General features: G+C 40.9%; 1 protein-coding gene across 8 annotated transcripts in view; it reads left to right on the top strand.

Annotated features, from left to right (window-relative positions):
- The window catches only part of SCLT1 (sodium channel and clathrin linker 1), a 40,752-nt gene extending 24,237 nt beyond the window's left edge, over window positions 1-16,515 (top strand). For all 8 annotated transcript variants that reach the window (XM_083457320.1, XM_083457321.1, XM_083457319.1 and 5 more), the window contains 7 exons: window positions 22-96; window positions 3,106-3,251; window positions 6,373-6,565; window positions 7,824-8,020; window positions 14,273-14,351; window positions 15,052-15,147; window positions 16,111-16,515. In XM_083457320.1, the coding sequence (XP_083313446.1) occupies window positions 22-96; window positions 3,106-3,251; window positions 6,373-6,565; window positions 7,824-8,020; window positions 14,273-14,351; window positions 15,052-15,147; window positions 16,111-16,173 (849 nt within the window). In that variant the 3' untranslated portion in view covers window positions 16,174-16,515. The remainder of the gene's footprint in view (window positions 1-21; window positions 97-3,105; window positions 3,252-6,372; window positions 6,566-7,823; window positions 8,021-14,272; window positions 14,352-15,051; window positions 15,148-16,110) is intronic.
- The last annotated feature ends 952 nt before the right edge of the window (window positions 16,516-17,467 follow it).

Here is a 17,467-nt window from a genome sequence, read left to right as displayed (position 1 = left end):
AGCCTTTTGCTTCTTTGGTAGGAATGTGAAGAGAAGCAGATCCAAATTGAGCGGAGTGCTAGAGAAAGGCAAACTGTGGAAGAAGAGCTAGAGAAGGTGAAAAACTGTCACCATAGTAATTTTCATGTATTAGTATGTACTTTGATTATCTGTATGCCAATACCTAAGATTATATTTCTTGAAAATTCTAATATTTGCCTGTGGGATACAATAGACAGAAGACAAATCATTGGAACCCTTTTGAGGTAAATACGAAGTTATTGTTGAGGTAGGAATGTCTAGTCTGCTGCATTTACATTGGCTGACCCATAGCATAGTTATTTGGTTAGCTTATAAAGATATAGGTCAGCTGTCTCTGGAGATAATAAGTTAATGTGTAGGCCATTGTCTGTCAGAAAAGGATTCTCCAGATATCCCTGAGAAATTGGGAGGAGATGTAAGTTGTGCCAGTCCAGAGATTGGAAACAGATTTTCTCCAGAATTTGGATTGTTTCATGTGGCTTGATGTTATGAGGCTGGACAATATAGAATGTGTATCTCAAGAATGCAGAGCAAATTTGATCAAGGTTGCATCATGGAATTTATTGTGTGTCTGGAATGCGTAACAGAATTAGGGAAGATAATTGGTAGTAGGAGGGGGTTAAAGCACAACAAGAATGCATTCTGGAGAGAATACAGAACATGTGTCTTAGTATCAAGCATTATCCCTGTCCCCAGTTACTTTCATGCTTATCGTGGATTTAATTTGAACTGCAGAAATGTTGAGGGCACTGTTCTGTATTGGGGAAGTGAGTTAAATCCATGGAAATAAGTGTTGAGATTCAGTCACGATGAACCATGGTTCAAAATGACAGCATCAAGCCATAGCAAGCTTTGGGCTCTTGCTTCTTTGTTTCTGTTCTTCTGGCATTTCTATGGGGATATCAGAACCATGCACATCTGTTGTTTATAAGGAATAGTTTCATTTCGTCCATATACTACAAACTGTGAAGAATCATAACTGTGATTTGTTAATCTAAACCACTTGAAATCATGGGTTAAGAAGCTGATTTGTTTTCAGAAACAATATTTAAGATTCAATACAGATTAGAGTCTACTTTAGAAGTGTGGTTAGTCGATATTGGAAGTGAAAACTTACCCCCTTCTCAAAGTGGAGGAGGAAAGGAAAGGGTGGAATGCATAGAAGCTTAATATGGTTCATTCCCATCATGATAAACCATGTTTTATGATGTCTGAAGTGGCCCATTATCATAGAATCCTTACAACAACCCAGAGCACAATCCTTACCCTATGTATCTGAAGTAAGCCCCATTGAGTTCAATAATAATTGCTCCACTTAAGTGTTGTTGCTTTAGTATGTTATATTATTCTTATATGTCAGATATGGAGTGGGGTGCTGGGGCTTAGAAATTGTGACGTCAAGGCAGAGCTCAGTTTTGAATTGGGAACATTCAACCTCACATTAGCCTCAGCTACCATCACTTTACCATCGCTTGGAAACTCAGACTAGAGTTGATGAGCAAATAGATGAGATACCAGTAGCTTTTATATGCCATTACTCATAGTAAAACAACAGTTCCATGAACCATCCAGTGACAGTATCCTTTGTTTAGCTAAAAACCCAATGAAATGGTGAAAAAAGTATTGAAGAATTAGAAGATGGGTGTAATCTGTTACCAAAAATCACTTTTATCCAAGCTCTGTTTTTCTTGCTGCAACTTTCATAAAGCATTTTTAAGATTAACTTAACAGTGAATTACAAAAATAAAAATGACAACAGTCCAGAGGGCAGTGAATGAAAGAAAAATGCCACATGAATTTCCACGTTCAAGCCCTAAGTGCAAGATTTAGCTATGTGATATAAGATTTCTATATGCAGAGCAGATTCCATGGATTCATCATCCTGCTTCTTGCAATAAACTGTTTCTGTAAGGAAAGTAATTACTCTGACTACAGAAGCTGTTTTCTGTGAAAGAGCATTTCTCTATAATTTGTCTTCTAGAAAACCCCCATTTAAAAGACTAGGTGAAAAATGCAACTAACCTTAAAGGAGTATGAGCAAAAAATTATACAGATTGATGAGATGAGGGTTACAGGTAAGCAGTTCACACAATTTATTTAAAGTCTGTTATGCTGCCTTTCTGCTGCACAGTAGTGTTCAAGGCAGATCACAAGAAGGTAAAATCCACTTTAACAAAAATATAATTCCAGGAGAGAGAGGGAAGCAGGAAACCACCTCAGTCTGTTCCAGCTGAGGTATCTACTCCCCACCAGGTCCTACCACCAGCTTCCCTGGGCAAAGGATCCTCATGCCTTTAATAATAATAAAACCAATAAATACCCTGCCCATCTGGCTGGCTTTCCCCAGCCAATATATAATATATGTATTGTATATTGATATTTGCTGAAGAGCTTTATTTGTTTTAATGTTTCTTGTAAGCCATCTTGCAAGGATTTGTATCCTAAAAGGTAGGATATAATAAATTGTAAGAAATAAATATCAGTACAAAACCAACAGCAGCAGATAATGGGCTAAAAATGGGCTAAAAGCAATCAAAAGCAGTAAAAGCAGTTCACATATCCTAACTGAGTCAACCATACTAATAATTATAATCAAAATAATACATTAAATAGTCTATGAAAAGCTTGGGTAAAGTACAGTGGTACCTCGGTTTTAGTACTTAATTCGTTCTGGAGGTCCGTTCTTAACCTGAAACTGTTCTTAACCTGAAGCACCACTTTAGCTAATGGGGCCTCCTGCTGCCGCTGCGCCGCCAGAGCACAATTTCTGTTCTCATCCTGAAGCAAAGTTCTTAACCCGAGGTACTATTTCTGGGTTAGCGGAGTCCGTAACCTGTAGCATATGTAACTTGAAGCATATGTAACCCGAGGTACCACTATAACCCTCTTGTCTGAAGCCAGAAAGATAACAGAATAGGTATTGGGATGATTTCCATTGGAAAAGGATAGTCGTTTGTAGAAATGAAATTCCATTATCTTGAAATTTAAACTATGAACTATAAAGTGGTTGATTGTGTAACACCAGTGGCGTGGTTGTTGTTACAAGGATCTACCTGCATTTTCTTTTTTAAACACTTCAATCAGGTGTACCGTGAAGGTAGAGGAAATGAAGGCGATTCTAGAAAACTAGAAGAGCTTTACCAAAGATGTCTCATTGCTGAACTAGCCAAAGATGATTTGCAACGAAGTCTACAAACAGCACAAAACAAAATTAAGCAACTTGAAATGAAGTAAGTACCGTATTTTTCGCCCTATAGGACGCACCGGCCCATAGGACGCACCTAGATTTTGGGGGGGGGAATAAAGGAAAAAAAAATTTTCCCCCCAGGCGTGGGGCTGGGGCGGGGGAAGCCCGAGCTTCCCCCTCCCCCAGCCCCCAGAACGGGACCCAGAGCGATGCCGAAGCTGCGTGCAGCTTTGGCCTCGCTCTGGGAGCTTGCGGGGCTGGAGGAGGGGGAAGCCCTCCGCCAGCCTTCTAACCAAGTCGGGGGACAGCAGGAAAGGTGCGCTGCGCCTCTCCCACTGTCCCCCGAGTTTGCGGGGCTGGCGACGGGGAGGAGCAGGCTTCTCCCCCCGCCAGCCTTCTAACCAAGTCGGGGGACAGCAGGAAAGGTGCGCTGCGCCTCTCCCGCTGTCCCCCGAGTTTGCGGGGCTGGCGACGGGGAGGAGCAGGCTTCTCCCCCCGCCAGCCTTCTAACCAAGTCGGGGACAGCAGGAAAGGTGCGCTGCGCCTCTCCCGCTGTCCCCCGAGTTTGCGGGGCTGGCGACGGGGAGGAGCAGGCTTCTCCCCCCGCCAGCCTTCTAACCAAGTCGGGGAAGAGCGGGAAAGGCGTGCTGCACCTCTCCCGCTGTCCCCCGAGTTTGCGGGGCTGGCGACGGGGAGGAGCAGGCTTCTCCCCCCGCCAGCCTTCTAACCAAGTCAGGGGACAGCAGGAAAGGCGTGCTGCACCTCTCCCGCTGTCCCCCGAGTTTGCGGGGCTGGCGACGGGGAGGAGCAGGCTTCTCCCCCCCGCCAGCCTTCTAACCAAGTCAGGCTTCTCCCCCCCAGTTTGTGGGGCTGGCGGTGGGGCTCTCCTGAAGCCTGGAGAGGGAGAGGGGTCGGTGCGCACCGATTCCTCTCGCTCTCCAGGCTTCAGCGAAAGCCTGCATTCGCCCCATAGGACGCACACACATTTCCCCTTCATTTTTGGAGGAGAAAAAGTGCGTCCTATAGGGCGAAAAATACGGTAACCACTATTTACTTATAAACAAGTACTGACATTCATTCAGTAATACTTCACTGGAAAGTCCCTTGAATTGAAACTTTTGCCATTTGTTTTTATATCCATTGTCCATGTTTTCATGTTATGGTAAACCCTGGTTTAATATCACATGCACAAGCATGAATGAGCTGCAGGGAATCTTGGGGTTGCAGGCAGTGATTGGAGCATACAGAGCAGTCTAAGCCCAAAAACCCAGATATTTCCTTTAAAATGCAAAAATCCGCACAGAAGGGCATGTTGGCCCCTGCAAAAGGACAGGTCTGGGTTTTCCCGGACGTATGGCCACCCTAAGAAACATGATGCTCACATTGGTTTCTTCCTGCTCATCAGTGCCAGATTTACATACGGGCTGAGCAGACTGCAGCCCAGGGTCTCATAATCTCTGGGCACTCAGTTTCTTTCCAATTTTTAAAATAAAAACAGGCAGATTTTACTATCTAGGCCCAGTTGCTTAGTAACATGAAACACGTAACATGCATCTGACTGTATAACAGTTACACAAGTGCGTACTTATTGTTAGTAAAGTTCATGGAGGCATTAAAGTCAGCTATGAAGCAATACAAGAGTTCAGATCACTGCCTATCATTATAGCGTGTGCTTTTTGAAAAAGTAAGGATTCTTTTAATTTTGACTTTTTCTGAAAATGATAATGAGTATGCAATATAAAAGTGGTGCTAGTAAATGAAAGCAACAAAAGGAAATACTCAAAAGTTTGAAGCCAGTCATGTTGTATGGCTTCATACAGCAGGTAGAACCAGCCCTATATAATCTCTCAGAAACAGAAGCTTTAGATAAACTTTCTCCAAGACACAAATTTAAGGAAATACATATATTGCTGTCATGGATGCTGTTGAAGCCAACCTATTTCTGACCACACAGAACCTGCTACGGTGTGTGTGTACAAGTGTTGAATGCTTATTAGAAGAGTACATTTCTCTTAGAATGTTACTGCTGCTGACAGCATCATGCTTCAGATCAGCTAAGAAGGAAGGAATTGCAAAGCATTTCCCCCCATTACAACTGAATCGAAAAGAGTCACATTGTTAACAGGGGTTTCACTATACTTATGCTCTGTGAGGGAGGCCCTGCAGCACTGTGACTATAGAAAACAGAAGGTCCTTCTTTTACTTGTAACTTGGTAAAGGCTTTTTTCGGGGTAATATATTCATATCCCTTAGGCTAGGCTTGAAGCTAACTAGGATAACTTTTGCTGTAGCCACAAAACTGCAGGAATAATTTTATTTGCCTACACAGTCTGAGTTTCTTCTACTAATATCAAGTTTAATCAAATTATCCTCCCTATATCATAGCACAGTACATCCATTCAAAAAATGCAATCACTTACTGTAATAGCATTCAAAAAACACATCACAGTGAAGATGAAAAGTCTCATATTTAAAATAGTACACCATGACGTTCAATACCCTCCCATAGTCTTCTGAAATGTTATGAAGCTAAATAATGTGCAGTGCAACCCTCTGAATGTTTACACAGAAGTAAGTCATACTGTGCTCAGTGGGAGTTATTCCCAGGAAGGTATCTCTAAGACTGCAGCTTTAAAGCAATATTTGAACCAATATTGGGGCAGGTGATTTCCAGAAGAAGGGGGATGCAATGGAAGAGACACTCATTGTTGTTGCCACCTTATGAAACCTTGAAAGGTCAACAAGAATGATCTCAGCTGTAAGCTTATTTGGTGGAAAAAAGTTATTCATGTAACCTGCTCCAAAATTGTCTAGCTGTGTTTCATATTTGCTCTCATTCAAAGCCCTGAGAATGTTTCAAGGCATGTCCAGAGCTTCCCATATAATAACTGAAATAAACAGGGAAGTCCTTCTAAGCAGAGAGGCTCCATACCAAAGAAGAAAAAAAAAAAAGAAACTTAGTGGGGAATACTTTGCTTTTTAGTTGCCAAGCCTTTTGATCATTCAAATTCCACACTACTGAACATTGTATGTATTATGCATTCACCTTAATTAATATATTAATTTCTGTGCATTCGTTTAACATATTTGTATCCTATCTTTCCATTAAATAATGGATTACCAAGTATTGTTTGTGAATTTCTCCTCCCTTCCTCGACTTCAAGCTATGAGGAACAGAGAAACAGTGGACAGGAAATGATTTACAAGTTGCAAAGTATTCTGGAATCTGAAAGAAAGAACTGTGGCTCTGTCAGTGAAGAGCGCTTAAAACTCCAGCAAGAGAACGAGCAGTTTCAAAAAGAAATGGAAGAATTGAGAAAGCTGGCTGTGGAGGCACAACAAGCTGCAAAATTAAAGGTATTTGCGTTTATATGGTATTTTATTTTTGACGTCACATCTTCAAAGATTCAATGAAAGGAGAAATCTCTGTACAAAGAAACAGACAGGGTGTCAAATTTCTCACGACAGCTCTATCACCATAGTTTAATATTCCTTAACTTTGTATTCTATTCATCTCCTTTGGTGTTTTTCAAAATATACTAAAATTACCTTTTGCACTTATAATAATGTTTCTTATCCACATGTCAACCCAGCTATGTAAGATATGGACACAACTGACTTTTCCATTAATGTTCCAGTGTCTGGAGGCAGTAGTTAGGAGGGCTGGATAACTACGTGCTACTTGGTTCTTTTCCCAAGCAAGTAATTTTCTTCCAGACAGCAAAAACTTTTAAAAAAATCATACATAATGCAAACAGACTAACATGTTAGTCTTCTTTTATAACGAGAGCTATACAGCCTAAATGTCTAGAAAATGCACAACACAATATAATGCAAGGGGAATTTTGGCCTAAAGCCTATTGACATCACTTTAAAAAAAGGGATAAGGAGCATTTTGTACATGCAGCTCTACCAACCTCAATTTTGATATGATTCAGATTCACTATTGCTTATCCCTTTCATTTTCTTCCTACTTCTCTTATATGCTGTGCTTATAAGAGAAGATTCCTGTTTTTTGTTTCTTTTCATCTGCCTCTAATTCCTTAACTGCCTCTAATTCTCTTCCGTTCCATTCTCTTCCATTTTCTCTTCTTTGCAGCGAAGTTACACATAAACCTGTCTTCTTCCTTCCATAGTTGGTTATCGCCCTTCAGTTGCTCACTTCGGCACTTTACACGTGGAGTTTGCATAATAGTTGGCTGAACTAATTAGCTGTTGTTGGATGGAGACTTGGTGACAGCCTCAAGTTTTTGCTCTGATACCTAAAAGATAAATCAGGGCTTCATACAGAATTTTTACTGCAGGGATTCAAGGATTCAGTGATGAAATGAGTAAAGGATGAAAGATCTGCACACCTAGAAACAATTATTACTCATCATGGGTGATCCAAGCGTGACAATCTGCATTCTCTTTTCAATCAAATTAGTTATTCATTCTGAAATGAATTCTTTCAGCTTATATCCACAATTAAAAGTCCAGTAATCTTTTGCAGATAGATATAGCCTGATTATCAGCATGTGCACACAAACAAACAAACTTCAGTCCTTTAGTCAAAAGACAAAAGCTACCGTGAACTAATGTGAGGCTTTAAACTTATTTTACTCCCCCCCTATAGATAAGCATAATGGAGAATGAGCATATAATAAAAGAGCATGGGTCTGAAGTTCGTTTGAAAGAGATGGAAGATGTGCATCGAAAGTCTACTGCTGAGTTGAGACGCCTCTTGATAGCTCAACAGAAAGCAACAAACCGGTGGAAGGAGGAAACAAAGAAACTAACGGAAGCAACAGAAACCAGAATAAATAGTTTAAAGTAAGTAATACAATTTTGTTTGGCATTTTTAACAAATGCAAGCAGCTGGGAATGGATCTGCTGGACCATAATTCAGACAGGGAATGTAGATGTGATACTGTTCTTGTTTAGATTTTAATTAGCATTCCTCTGTTTTGTGATTGTCCAGAAATAATAGCTGCCAACAGAGCAGATCTTTGAGAAGGTACAGCTTCCAATAGATAAGCATTGCTGCGGGGAAAACTCTTTCCCCGCTGCAGTTCAGAAAGGTTTATTAATGGAGCCTGGTCTTCTGAATCAGCTTAAGATGCAGCCGGATAAAATCTATCCTATTCTTGGAAAGTGAGGCAATTGTTCAACCCTGCCCTGCTTCTGGAAGGAAAGAAACCCTGCCTTATTGCCTCTTCTCAACAATGGCTAGAACATGGCATTAACTTTTGAAGTGATTCCAAAAATCAACAGTGCTGCTCAAGGAGGTGGTAGAGCAGTGGAAGAGCAATGTCAGTGCCTCATGCAGTCAAGCTGCAGGAGATGGGTATTAGCACCCAAAGTGGTCACTGAGGTCAGGCAATAGCAACCGAGTCAGTATTTGCTGGATCTGAATAAGTGTTTAGCTGTGAAAACCCCAGATTCTGTTGCAACATGGAGCTCTGATCATTGTAAGCAGGTAGTTCTAAATCTTCAACTCAAAAGGGGGGGGGGGGGACATGGTGGTGTGCACAAAAAAATCAGTAAGCTGTTCATAATAACTTTAATTGGCTTCTTTCTGAAACAGTGCCGGTGAGATTCAAAGGTGGCTTAGAAGAAGCTTATTGAATGTTCTTTGTAGTTAGCGCTTCAAACTAGGAAGTCCCATTTGCAGTCAGGACCTGGAAATTGTAGCATAGTCTGATTTAACAAGAAAAGATGCATCTGCGCCTTCTATCCTCCCTAGGCAGTTATTTTTCTCAACTGAATTCCCATACCACAACTCATGGGGAGGTAAGCAGCAGATGCAAGGAGAGTTCTGCACCTGTCCTCTTACAGGATGGATTTGGTTATCTTTTGTCATATGGCACTCTGTGAGAGGCTGAAATGTGGTGCCCCCAAATGGATCTTCTTAATTTTGTGCCCCCTCGGCTCAGTGCCCTATGCAGGGGAACCTTCCGCACCACCCTAAATATGGCACTGCCTCTTACTATTACAGAGCTGCATACCACTCTGGCCCTGCCTCTGTCACACCTTCATTAGCTCTAAACTTTTAAGGTAATATAAAGTCATAAGTGTTTGCCAAGCAGTAGCAATAGTGGCTATATGTTATATACTATTTGGTTACTGCATTTGGCATTGTTTTCACAGGTGCATGGAGTGGGGGTAGTTTGGCCAGTAAGGAGCCCTATCTGCACTGTGACCCTATGGTGCCTATTTGAGATCATTTGGGGTTTCTGTGGGCTCCTATGGGGTAGATATTTGCTTTCATAGTTCCCAGTGGAGGATAAAATTCAACTAAGATAGCAACTTCATCATTTTTTTCTCCACCAAACCCTGAACTCCACCTGTTTCTTGGTCTCCCTTACACTATCATGTCAGTTATACTTACATCATCACTTAAAGTTACATAGGTTTGAAGAATTGAGTAGCAATCCTATTCTTGTTCAGGATAGGACTGAGAGATATTGTGCGTGCGCACACACACACACACACACACACACTCCAATTTACAACACCCATTCCCAAAGTTTGAGATACTTGAAACAAGCAGATAAATCCTACATAAAATACCCATTAAAGTACATAGAGTCATGTGGCCGCAGGCATTAAGGGAAGGTCTTTTAGAATTTCCAGGTTCAGTTTTAACAAGTCTCCAAGGGAGTTCCTTGAAGTGTCTTAAGATACTCAGATCTCAATAATGCAGATTCAGCGTATGCTAATTGTGCATGCTCCTAATGTTGAAAAGTGAGCTCAGTGCCTTTCATTTATTAAAATCCTTTCACCTTACTAAGGAGCCCTATCATGTTGAGAGCCACTCTGGAAGTTAATTGGCTGAAAAGCAGGCTATAAAAATCAGGAATAAATGGAAATGGGTCACTTAAATTGTTTGTGTTGCTCTTCAAAGATTCCCCAGTATCTTCAGTGGCATTATTTCTATCATAATGACCTGTAATCCTACAATCCATTTTGCTCATTACTGCAGTTACAAACTGTACTGTGAAATCACAGAGGAGTTTGGGGTCGTGGTGGTATGAGCCAACCTATTATTAATCGTACTAACATTATCACCAGCATTTCTATACTATCCTTCCTCTCTCAAGATCAAGGAAGAATAGCTGTTAATCTTACACTTTAGTTATAAACATTCCTTCAGCTGGGGAAATGTAATTCCTATTGAATCCACTGAGACTTAGGTGTTTTAGGCTAGGCACAGGCTAACAGGTTAAGGCCAGGATGCCAGTCACCTTGTGCACACTGGAGTGCCTGCAGTTTCTTCCTCTGACAGCAGCTCATTGTACCACATCAGATGTTTCCCTGCAGGATTCTCCAACTTCTCAGAGTAGTATTTCAGGCAGTGAATGATGCAGCATGGGAGAGGGGGCAGACAAAAGCTTCCTGTGCAGCTGTTTGGATCCCCTTAAATTAACACTATTTTGAATAAATCAGTTTTGAGTTTCATAGGCGTTCTTTCTGAATCATGGTTGTATCTTTGTATCTTTAAGCTTTAGGTTGTACAGCTTTCTCATGATTTCCAAGACTGATCCTTCTGGGATAGTATAGTTGTTCATTATTAGGTATTAGCTAGAGCAGTGTTCTTTTGACATACCATCTAGTCTATTAAATAAATTACATCATATTTAGGGACCTTTGAGTCCCCCACCCCTTCATTTCTACCACGTTATTTTTGGCTGGAATTCTGTAATACTTGGCAGCCATAACTGTTTATTTTAAGATATTGATTAAAAATGTTAACAGGATGAGAAACAGCTGCAGGTACTGGCAGTCTACAAAATATATAATTACTAAGAATAACTGAAGCATATTACGGCATAAGTCAACAGAAAAACATCTGGAATGTGCTGTATGTGTCACATGAGAATTTTGCATTAAACACTTCTCACAGCTGGCAGATTTATTATCTTTTCTGCTCTACTACTAAACAGCTCACCTTTGTTTTCCACACATAAGTCTTTGTGGCAGACACTTGAGCAATTTTCTGCAAACTTCATTTACCTATTTTAATGAGGCAAATTCTCTGGAATATGTAGGAACAATTGGGACTGATTATCGCTCTGATAGTTTTATACTATGTCACCTTTCTGGTGGGGGGGGGCGGGACGACTGCTTCTCACTATCTTGGTATTTTATATTACCAAACGCAAAAGGGTAGCCATGTTAAAGGTAAAGGTACCCCTGACCGTTAGGTCCAGTCACGAACGACTCTGGGGTTGCACACTCATCTCACTCTATAGGCCAAGAGAGCTGGCGTTTGTCCACAGACAGCTTCCGGCTCATGTGGCCAGCATAAAAAAGCCGCTTCCGGCGAACCAGAACAGTGCACAGAAATGCCATTTACCTTCCTGGAGTGGTACCTATTTATCTACTTGCACTTGACGTGCTTTCGAACTGCTAGGTGGGCAGGAGCTGAGACTGAACAACGGGAGCTCACGCCATCATGGAGATTCGAACCACCGACCTTCCGATCGGCAAACCCTAGGCTCAGTGGTTTAGACCACAGCGCCACTCACGTCTAACAAATGTATCATGGCATAGGTTTTTGTGTGCAAGAGTTCAATTGTTAGATGCATGAAGTGTTATTTGACATATATACAGATGGTTACAAGGTGGGGATGTTGTTGTAGAGTGGGGTTAGGAAACTGAGCAATCAGTGCAAATGACAGGTGTCCAATTACTGGGGAAATAGTAATGCAAAATAGTGTTTAGTGCAAAACAGCATTTAGTGAAAAGGATTGTTTCAGTCCGGTTGTGTGTGGTGAACTGTCAACTGTTGATTAATTGGCAAAGAAGATAAAGTGTAGAAGGTGTGAAGATGAACAAGCTTTTGGTAACATGACTGCTGTTTGTTGCAGAAGCTTGTATGTGTACAGGGTGCCCCAGTTTTGGAGCCACTGGAAGATGAGTCGTGGACTATAGTTTCCTCATAGTCCTTCAGATTACACAAACTAACTACTTGGGGTTGGGGGAGCTGATTCTCATTGTAAAGACAACATGTGAGAACCTGAGGCTCCTTTCTCCACTTCCGCACAGAGATCAGAATGGCTTGGAGACTTAGGAAATAGTACCAATGGGGGGTCTTTTCCTTAGGTTTCTGGCACTGCAGAGAGGTGGCAGTAATCTCCATTCTGATCTTGGTGAGAGATTGGAGAGCTATAATGCGCAGCCTTCACGGTGAGATTTAAGAAAAGCCAGGGTATGTAGCTGCCTGCTATGTAATGTGATCATCTAGTTTGGCCCTAAGAGCCTGAGAGGAAAGAGTTCTCATAAATAAATAAATATTACCTCGGGTTAAGAACTTTGCTTTAGGTTGAGAACAGAAATCATGCTGTGGCGGTGCGGCAGCAGCAGGAGGCCCCATTAGCTAAAGTGGTGCTTCAGGTTAAGAACAGTTTCAGGTTAAGAACGGACCTCCGGAACGAATTAAATACTTAACCCGAGGTACCACTGTACATGCAGCTACTCACACAGAGTCAATTAAGGTTTGGCAGACAGCCAAGGCAATGTAGAGGAGTAAGTCTGCCTGGTGATAGAGAGGCATGGAGACAGCTCCATGCTTGGTCAAGCTCTCTCAAGGGAGTAATGATTAATGGCCTACTAACTGGAAAGTGTTAGTTCAGTGGTTCAGCGTGTCAGTGTGGAAGTTGAGAGTTGTGAGAGAGCTAGCAAAAGATCCGTGTTCTGTTCCTGTAAATAGCCCACTGTATATAGTAAACACCTAACTACAAGTTCCTGGTTCCTGCTTTGTCCATCCTGTCTGCAGCCAAGTTGCCAATTGCTTTCATGAACTCTGCGTTTACTCTGCTAGGTCTGGCTAAGGTCCTGCAACTAGTCAGAAAGTTGCGAAACACCAACAGGTTTTGCCAATACAGACAACAATGCTATGAGAGTCCTAGAGCCCAAGACAGTGTGGTTTCTAGGATTCCCCCGTTTGTGGATCTTGGAAACAAATAGAAAATAACACATGAGGTGTGCCTGCGTAGATTTTTCCTGCACTCCTATAACACATTGTTCCTTTCAGTATTCCATGGGTGTGAAACATGCATTATTCATCAAAAGCTGCACATCCTCCCGTTTGTAGGGCAGTTGAAACCATGGGTCAGACAAACCAGCGTTTGGGACCAGATCCATTGCAGGAGAAGGGCTTGGGGTGCCTCATTCTCAAGCTTGCAAGCCTGTTCACAGAGATAGGGTGTTCTATTTCTACAAGCTTCTTTAATAAATTTGAGGTAGTAGGCAGGACTTTTGGCATTTGCTCAGTGGTACAAGATGCCAGGGCCAGAGGTAAAGATTTCCTGTACACAGTGTGCATCTTCTTGCAGGAGCTACTTTGCTCAATACGAAGAATAAGACAACCAACCATAGCTAGTTATGAAAATTAAAATGCCTCCAAACTAGCTGTACAACAAAAACTGAGTTGCTACTCAGACTTTGAGGAGTAGAAAACTGAGTGGGAAGGCATGTGCACTCTCTGGAACCTTGCACAGTCAACAGACATCTTCCTTGAGTTTAGTGGACTGTTTGCTCCCATTTTTTAGCTCTGGGAGGTACAGCTTTGCCCAGGATCCCATGTGTCCCTGTAGGGAGACCATGACGTAAGTGATATCTAGGTTAATACTTGATGGACACCGTCCACAGGATTATATTGCTTATTTTATCACATTAAGCAGGGATGTGGCATTCCAGCTGTTGGATTCCAATACCCATTAGCCCAGCCAGCATGGCCAGTGGTCAGGGATCATTAGAGCTATAGTCCAACACCTGGAAATCCACAAATCCCCTGTCCTTAATGAAAAGTGTTTATTTTTGTGAATGAATGACATTTTAGATTTTTGTTAAAAGTAAGGTTTCGGAATTGTTGTTTTGCTCTTCATTGTGAATCTGCCCTATCACAGTACTGTCACAATACTAAAGATGGCCATTATTGGTATCCTTTTCCTACTTCATTGGAAAGAAGGAATTTGAAAGAGGGAAGACTATATGATTGTCCCATATACCTCTGGAAATGAGTTAGGTCAACATATATGTTAATTTTCATTAATGAGTTTCTTTGATCTTGTTTCATAGAAGTGAGCTGAGCCGTCAAAAAATTTACACCCAGGAGGTACTTTGTCAGCTGGAAAGGACAAATGAAAAGGTTATTGAGGTAAGAGAATGATCCTCATCCAAATGCTGTGCTTTAACTAGATGTACATCTTGTCTAACTTGAACTCTCTTGGTACACATCATTTGTTTGCTTAGAGTGGTTTTCAGCTGGAAAACTCTGTTCTATTTGTGATCATACACACTGGGGAAAATGCTAGAAACATTTATTTTACTATTATTAAAACATACAGCTTCGTTCATAGCTAATTTTGTGCTGTTAATTTTTTTACTAGGTAATGGTTCCTTTCTGTGATCTTTAGCTTGTCATTTTTTTCTGCAATGGCTGGTTCAATTTTTGTAAGAACTAAAAAAAATTTGGTCACAATTAGTCCTCCTAAGTACTGATCTTCATAGTTCTGCCTCTCTGGACAGCCTATCATCTGTCTTTACTTTCCTTTGAAGGACTACTGATTGAAGCGTCTCAGGAGTCCAGCACTACCCCTTCCCTGTTGAAATTTGTACTTGTAACTTCCTTAAAATTATGTTTTTTATATAAGAGTTGCGTCATGAGATTCCGAAGACTGGAAATCCCTGTCAAGGTTAGACACAATGCATAGGAGCAACCTGCCTTGTTTGCCTTTGTTAGTCGGTTCCTGGCTTTGCCATTCATGAAGTTTCTCTTCCTTAAACCTTGTTTTCTGAAATATGTATGATCTGATAACAGAAACTTAAATTTGTAATGAGCTGTTTCATTTATACAGAATGAAAAATTAATGATGGAACATCAAGAGAAAGTCAACAGACTTCAAAGGCGACTAAGCCAGGCAGAAGAGAGGGCAACCACAGCATCTCAACAGGTATCCAGAAATAAATCAGATCAGCACCCTTATTACAGCTGCATAATAATCATAATAATTTTATTATTTATATGCCTCCCATCTGACTGGTTTGCCCCAGCCACTCTGGGCAGTTCTCAACAAAATATTTTAAACACAATAAAATATCAACCATTAAAACTTCCTTATACAGGGCTGCCTTCAGATGTCTTCTAAAAGTCAGATAGTTGTTTATCTCCTTGACATCTGATGGGTGGATGTTCCACAGGGTGGGCACCACTACCGAGAACACTCTTTGCCTGGTTCCCTGTAACTTTACTTCTCACAGTGAGGGAACTGCCCGAGGGCCCTCTGAGTTGGACCTCAGTGTCTGGGCTGAACAATTAGGGTGGAGACGCTCCTTCAGGTATAATGGGCCGAGGCAGCTTAGGGCTTTAGAGGTCAGCACCAACACTTTGAATTGGGCAGCCTTCAAATTGGATCATTTAATGAAGAGCTGAATCAGAGTCTTAACCAAATTAGTGTTTCAGTTTTCTCTGTTGGGATGAAAGTCAAAACATCTGCTTGTAAGAAAGTTCAGCTGTACGTGGGGACAGGATGGGAAGTTATTGGTTTGTTCTTATTTGTATTATGCATTTTGTGCTTTTATCTTTTATTTTTATGTGGTGATTTTTATCCCAAGATCTATGAAGTGTGGTATGCAACTGTTAAAATTGGCAACTGTGCAATTCCTCGATGTATTCATAATGAAGGTGGCTTTCACTCGATAAACTATTCAGAAAAAAACTTAGGAATCATTTGAATATATATATATCTCTATATAGATATATACACACAGACACACACCTTAAGTATATTGTAGAAGCAGAATAAAATAATTCCCTCACTTTATCTGTACTTCAGCTTGCATTATAATCCAATTAGTTTAAAGATTCCTACTGAAGAAACAAATTATTGTTTTGTTTTGTTTTGTTTTAATTACAGCTCAGTGCAATTACAATGCAGAGGAAAAAGGCTGCCTCCTTGATAGAGTTGGAAAATACTTGAAAGTAATATATTGTTCTTCCATGCAACATGTAAGTTGAGGCTGTTGAAGAGCAGCATTAGGACATATCATGCACAGAGTGACTTCTATAAAAATGTGCCTCACTGTTACCCGAGAAGAGAATCACTGTGGCTTCTTCACAACAAACATTAAGCAGGTAACTGCAAATACATATTGAAGTGAATTAAAGCTAGATGGAAAGGTGGATGCCTTTATATAACATGTTTTGTTTTATGGTAGAAAACTTTGCCACAAAGTTTGAAATACACAATTGCTGAATTTTAAGGTTTTTTACAACTGACAGTACCTAATGTTGTGTTAATAAACTCAACATTTTAAAACTATTTTTTCCCATGTAAGGTGTTGAATTTGAAAACAAACTGGCCTTTTTAAAATTGCTATTGTATTTATTTTTTTACTTTATTTATTCCTTATATGTTAATTGACACCAGTAAGACTACACTTTTCTGGTTCCCCAAATTCTTGTGGATATACAAACGGTTCCTATTACAGATGAATACTTCAAAGATGTTATTTACAGGATTCAGAATACTATTGCATTTCCATGTTGTATAATGCAGGAACTACCAAAGAATCAAAAGGGCTTTTAGTATTATGGCTTGAGACATGTGTTTCCAATGCACACACATCTGAGTAACTTGGCTGGGAATTAGCCTCTCAGAAATGAGTGAATGGGAAGGAATTTAGCATCATGACAGGGAAACTTTGGCCTTCTGCAACCCTGGGTTCTATTTCTGCTGGAGTGCAGGCTGTTATCTGGTAGAGCTGCCTCAGAAAACTGGCACCTTAGCCAAATTGGCAAGAGCTTGCAAGTGCAGCACAAGACTTTGGGTCTATACAGTGGAGTACCATGGTGGGTACTTAAAGGAGGGGGAAAGAATGGTTAAATTTCACAATTTCATTGAGAAAGAAAGCTTCTTACAATACAATAAAAGGGGAGAGATTCCCTTGTAAAATGTATGGAGTAAGCATGAGTCACTGAAGTGAGAGTAGGAAGGAATGTGAGACAAGAGAGCAAAGAGGTGGCAGCGAGCCAAGGCCAGCTTCACTGAGATGGGTTGGAGAAAAAAGAACTGTAGGAAGGAGATAAGTTATTGTACATCCTTAGTCTACTTAGATGAACAGAGAAGGGGGAATCCTCAGTAGCAGATTAGATCCAAGAGCAAAGAGAAAATCCAGACTCCTAGCATTTCCACCAAGTAGGGATGGGCCACCTTGGCACAAGTTGCAAGTGTAAGTCTAGCTGAAAAGCTTTTCTGCTTCTGGAATCTTGTG

This window comes from Podarcis tiliguerta (assembly GCF_965153285.1).
Source record: "Podarcis tiliguerta genome assembly, chromosome: 9".
Lineage (NCBI taxonomy): Eukaryota > Metazoa > Chordata > Lepidosauria > Squamata > Lacertidae > Podarcis > Podarcis tiliguerta.
Note: the sequence above shows the minus strand (reverse complement) of the source record. Positions and strands in the feature narration are given on the sequence as shown.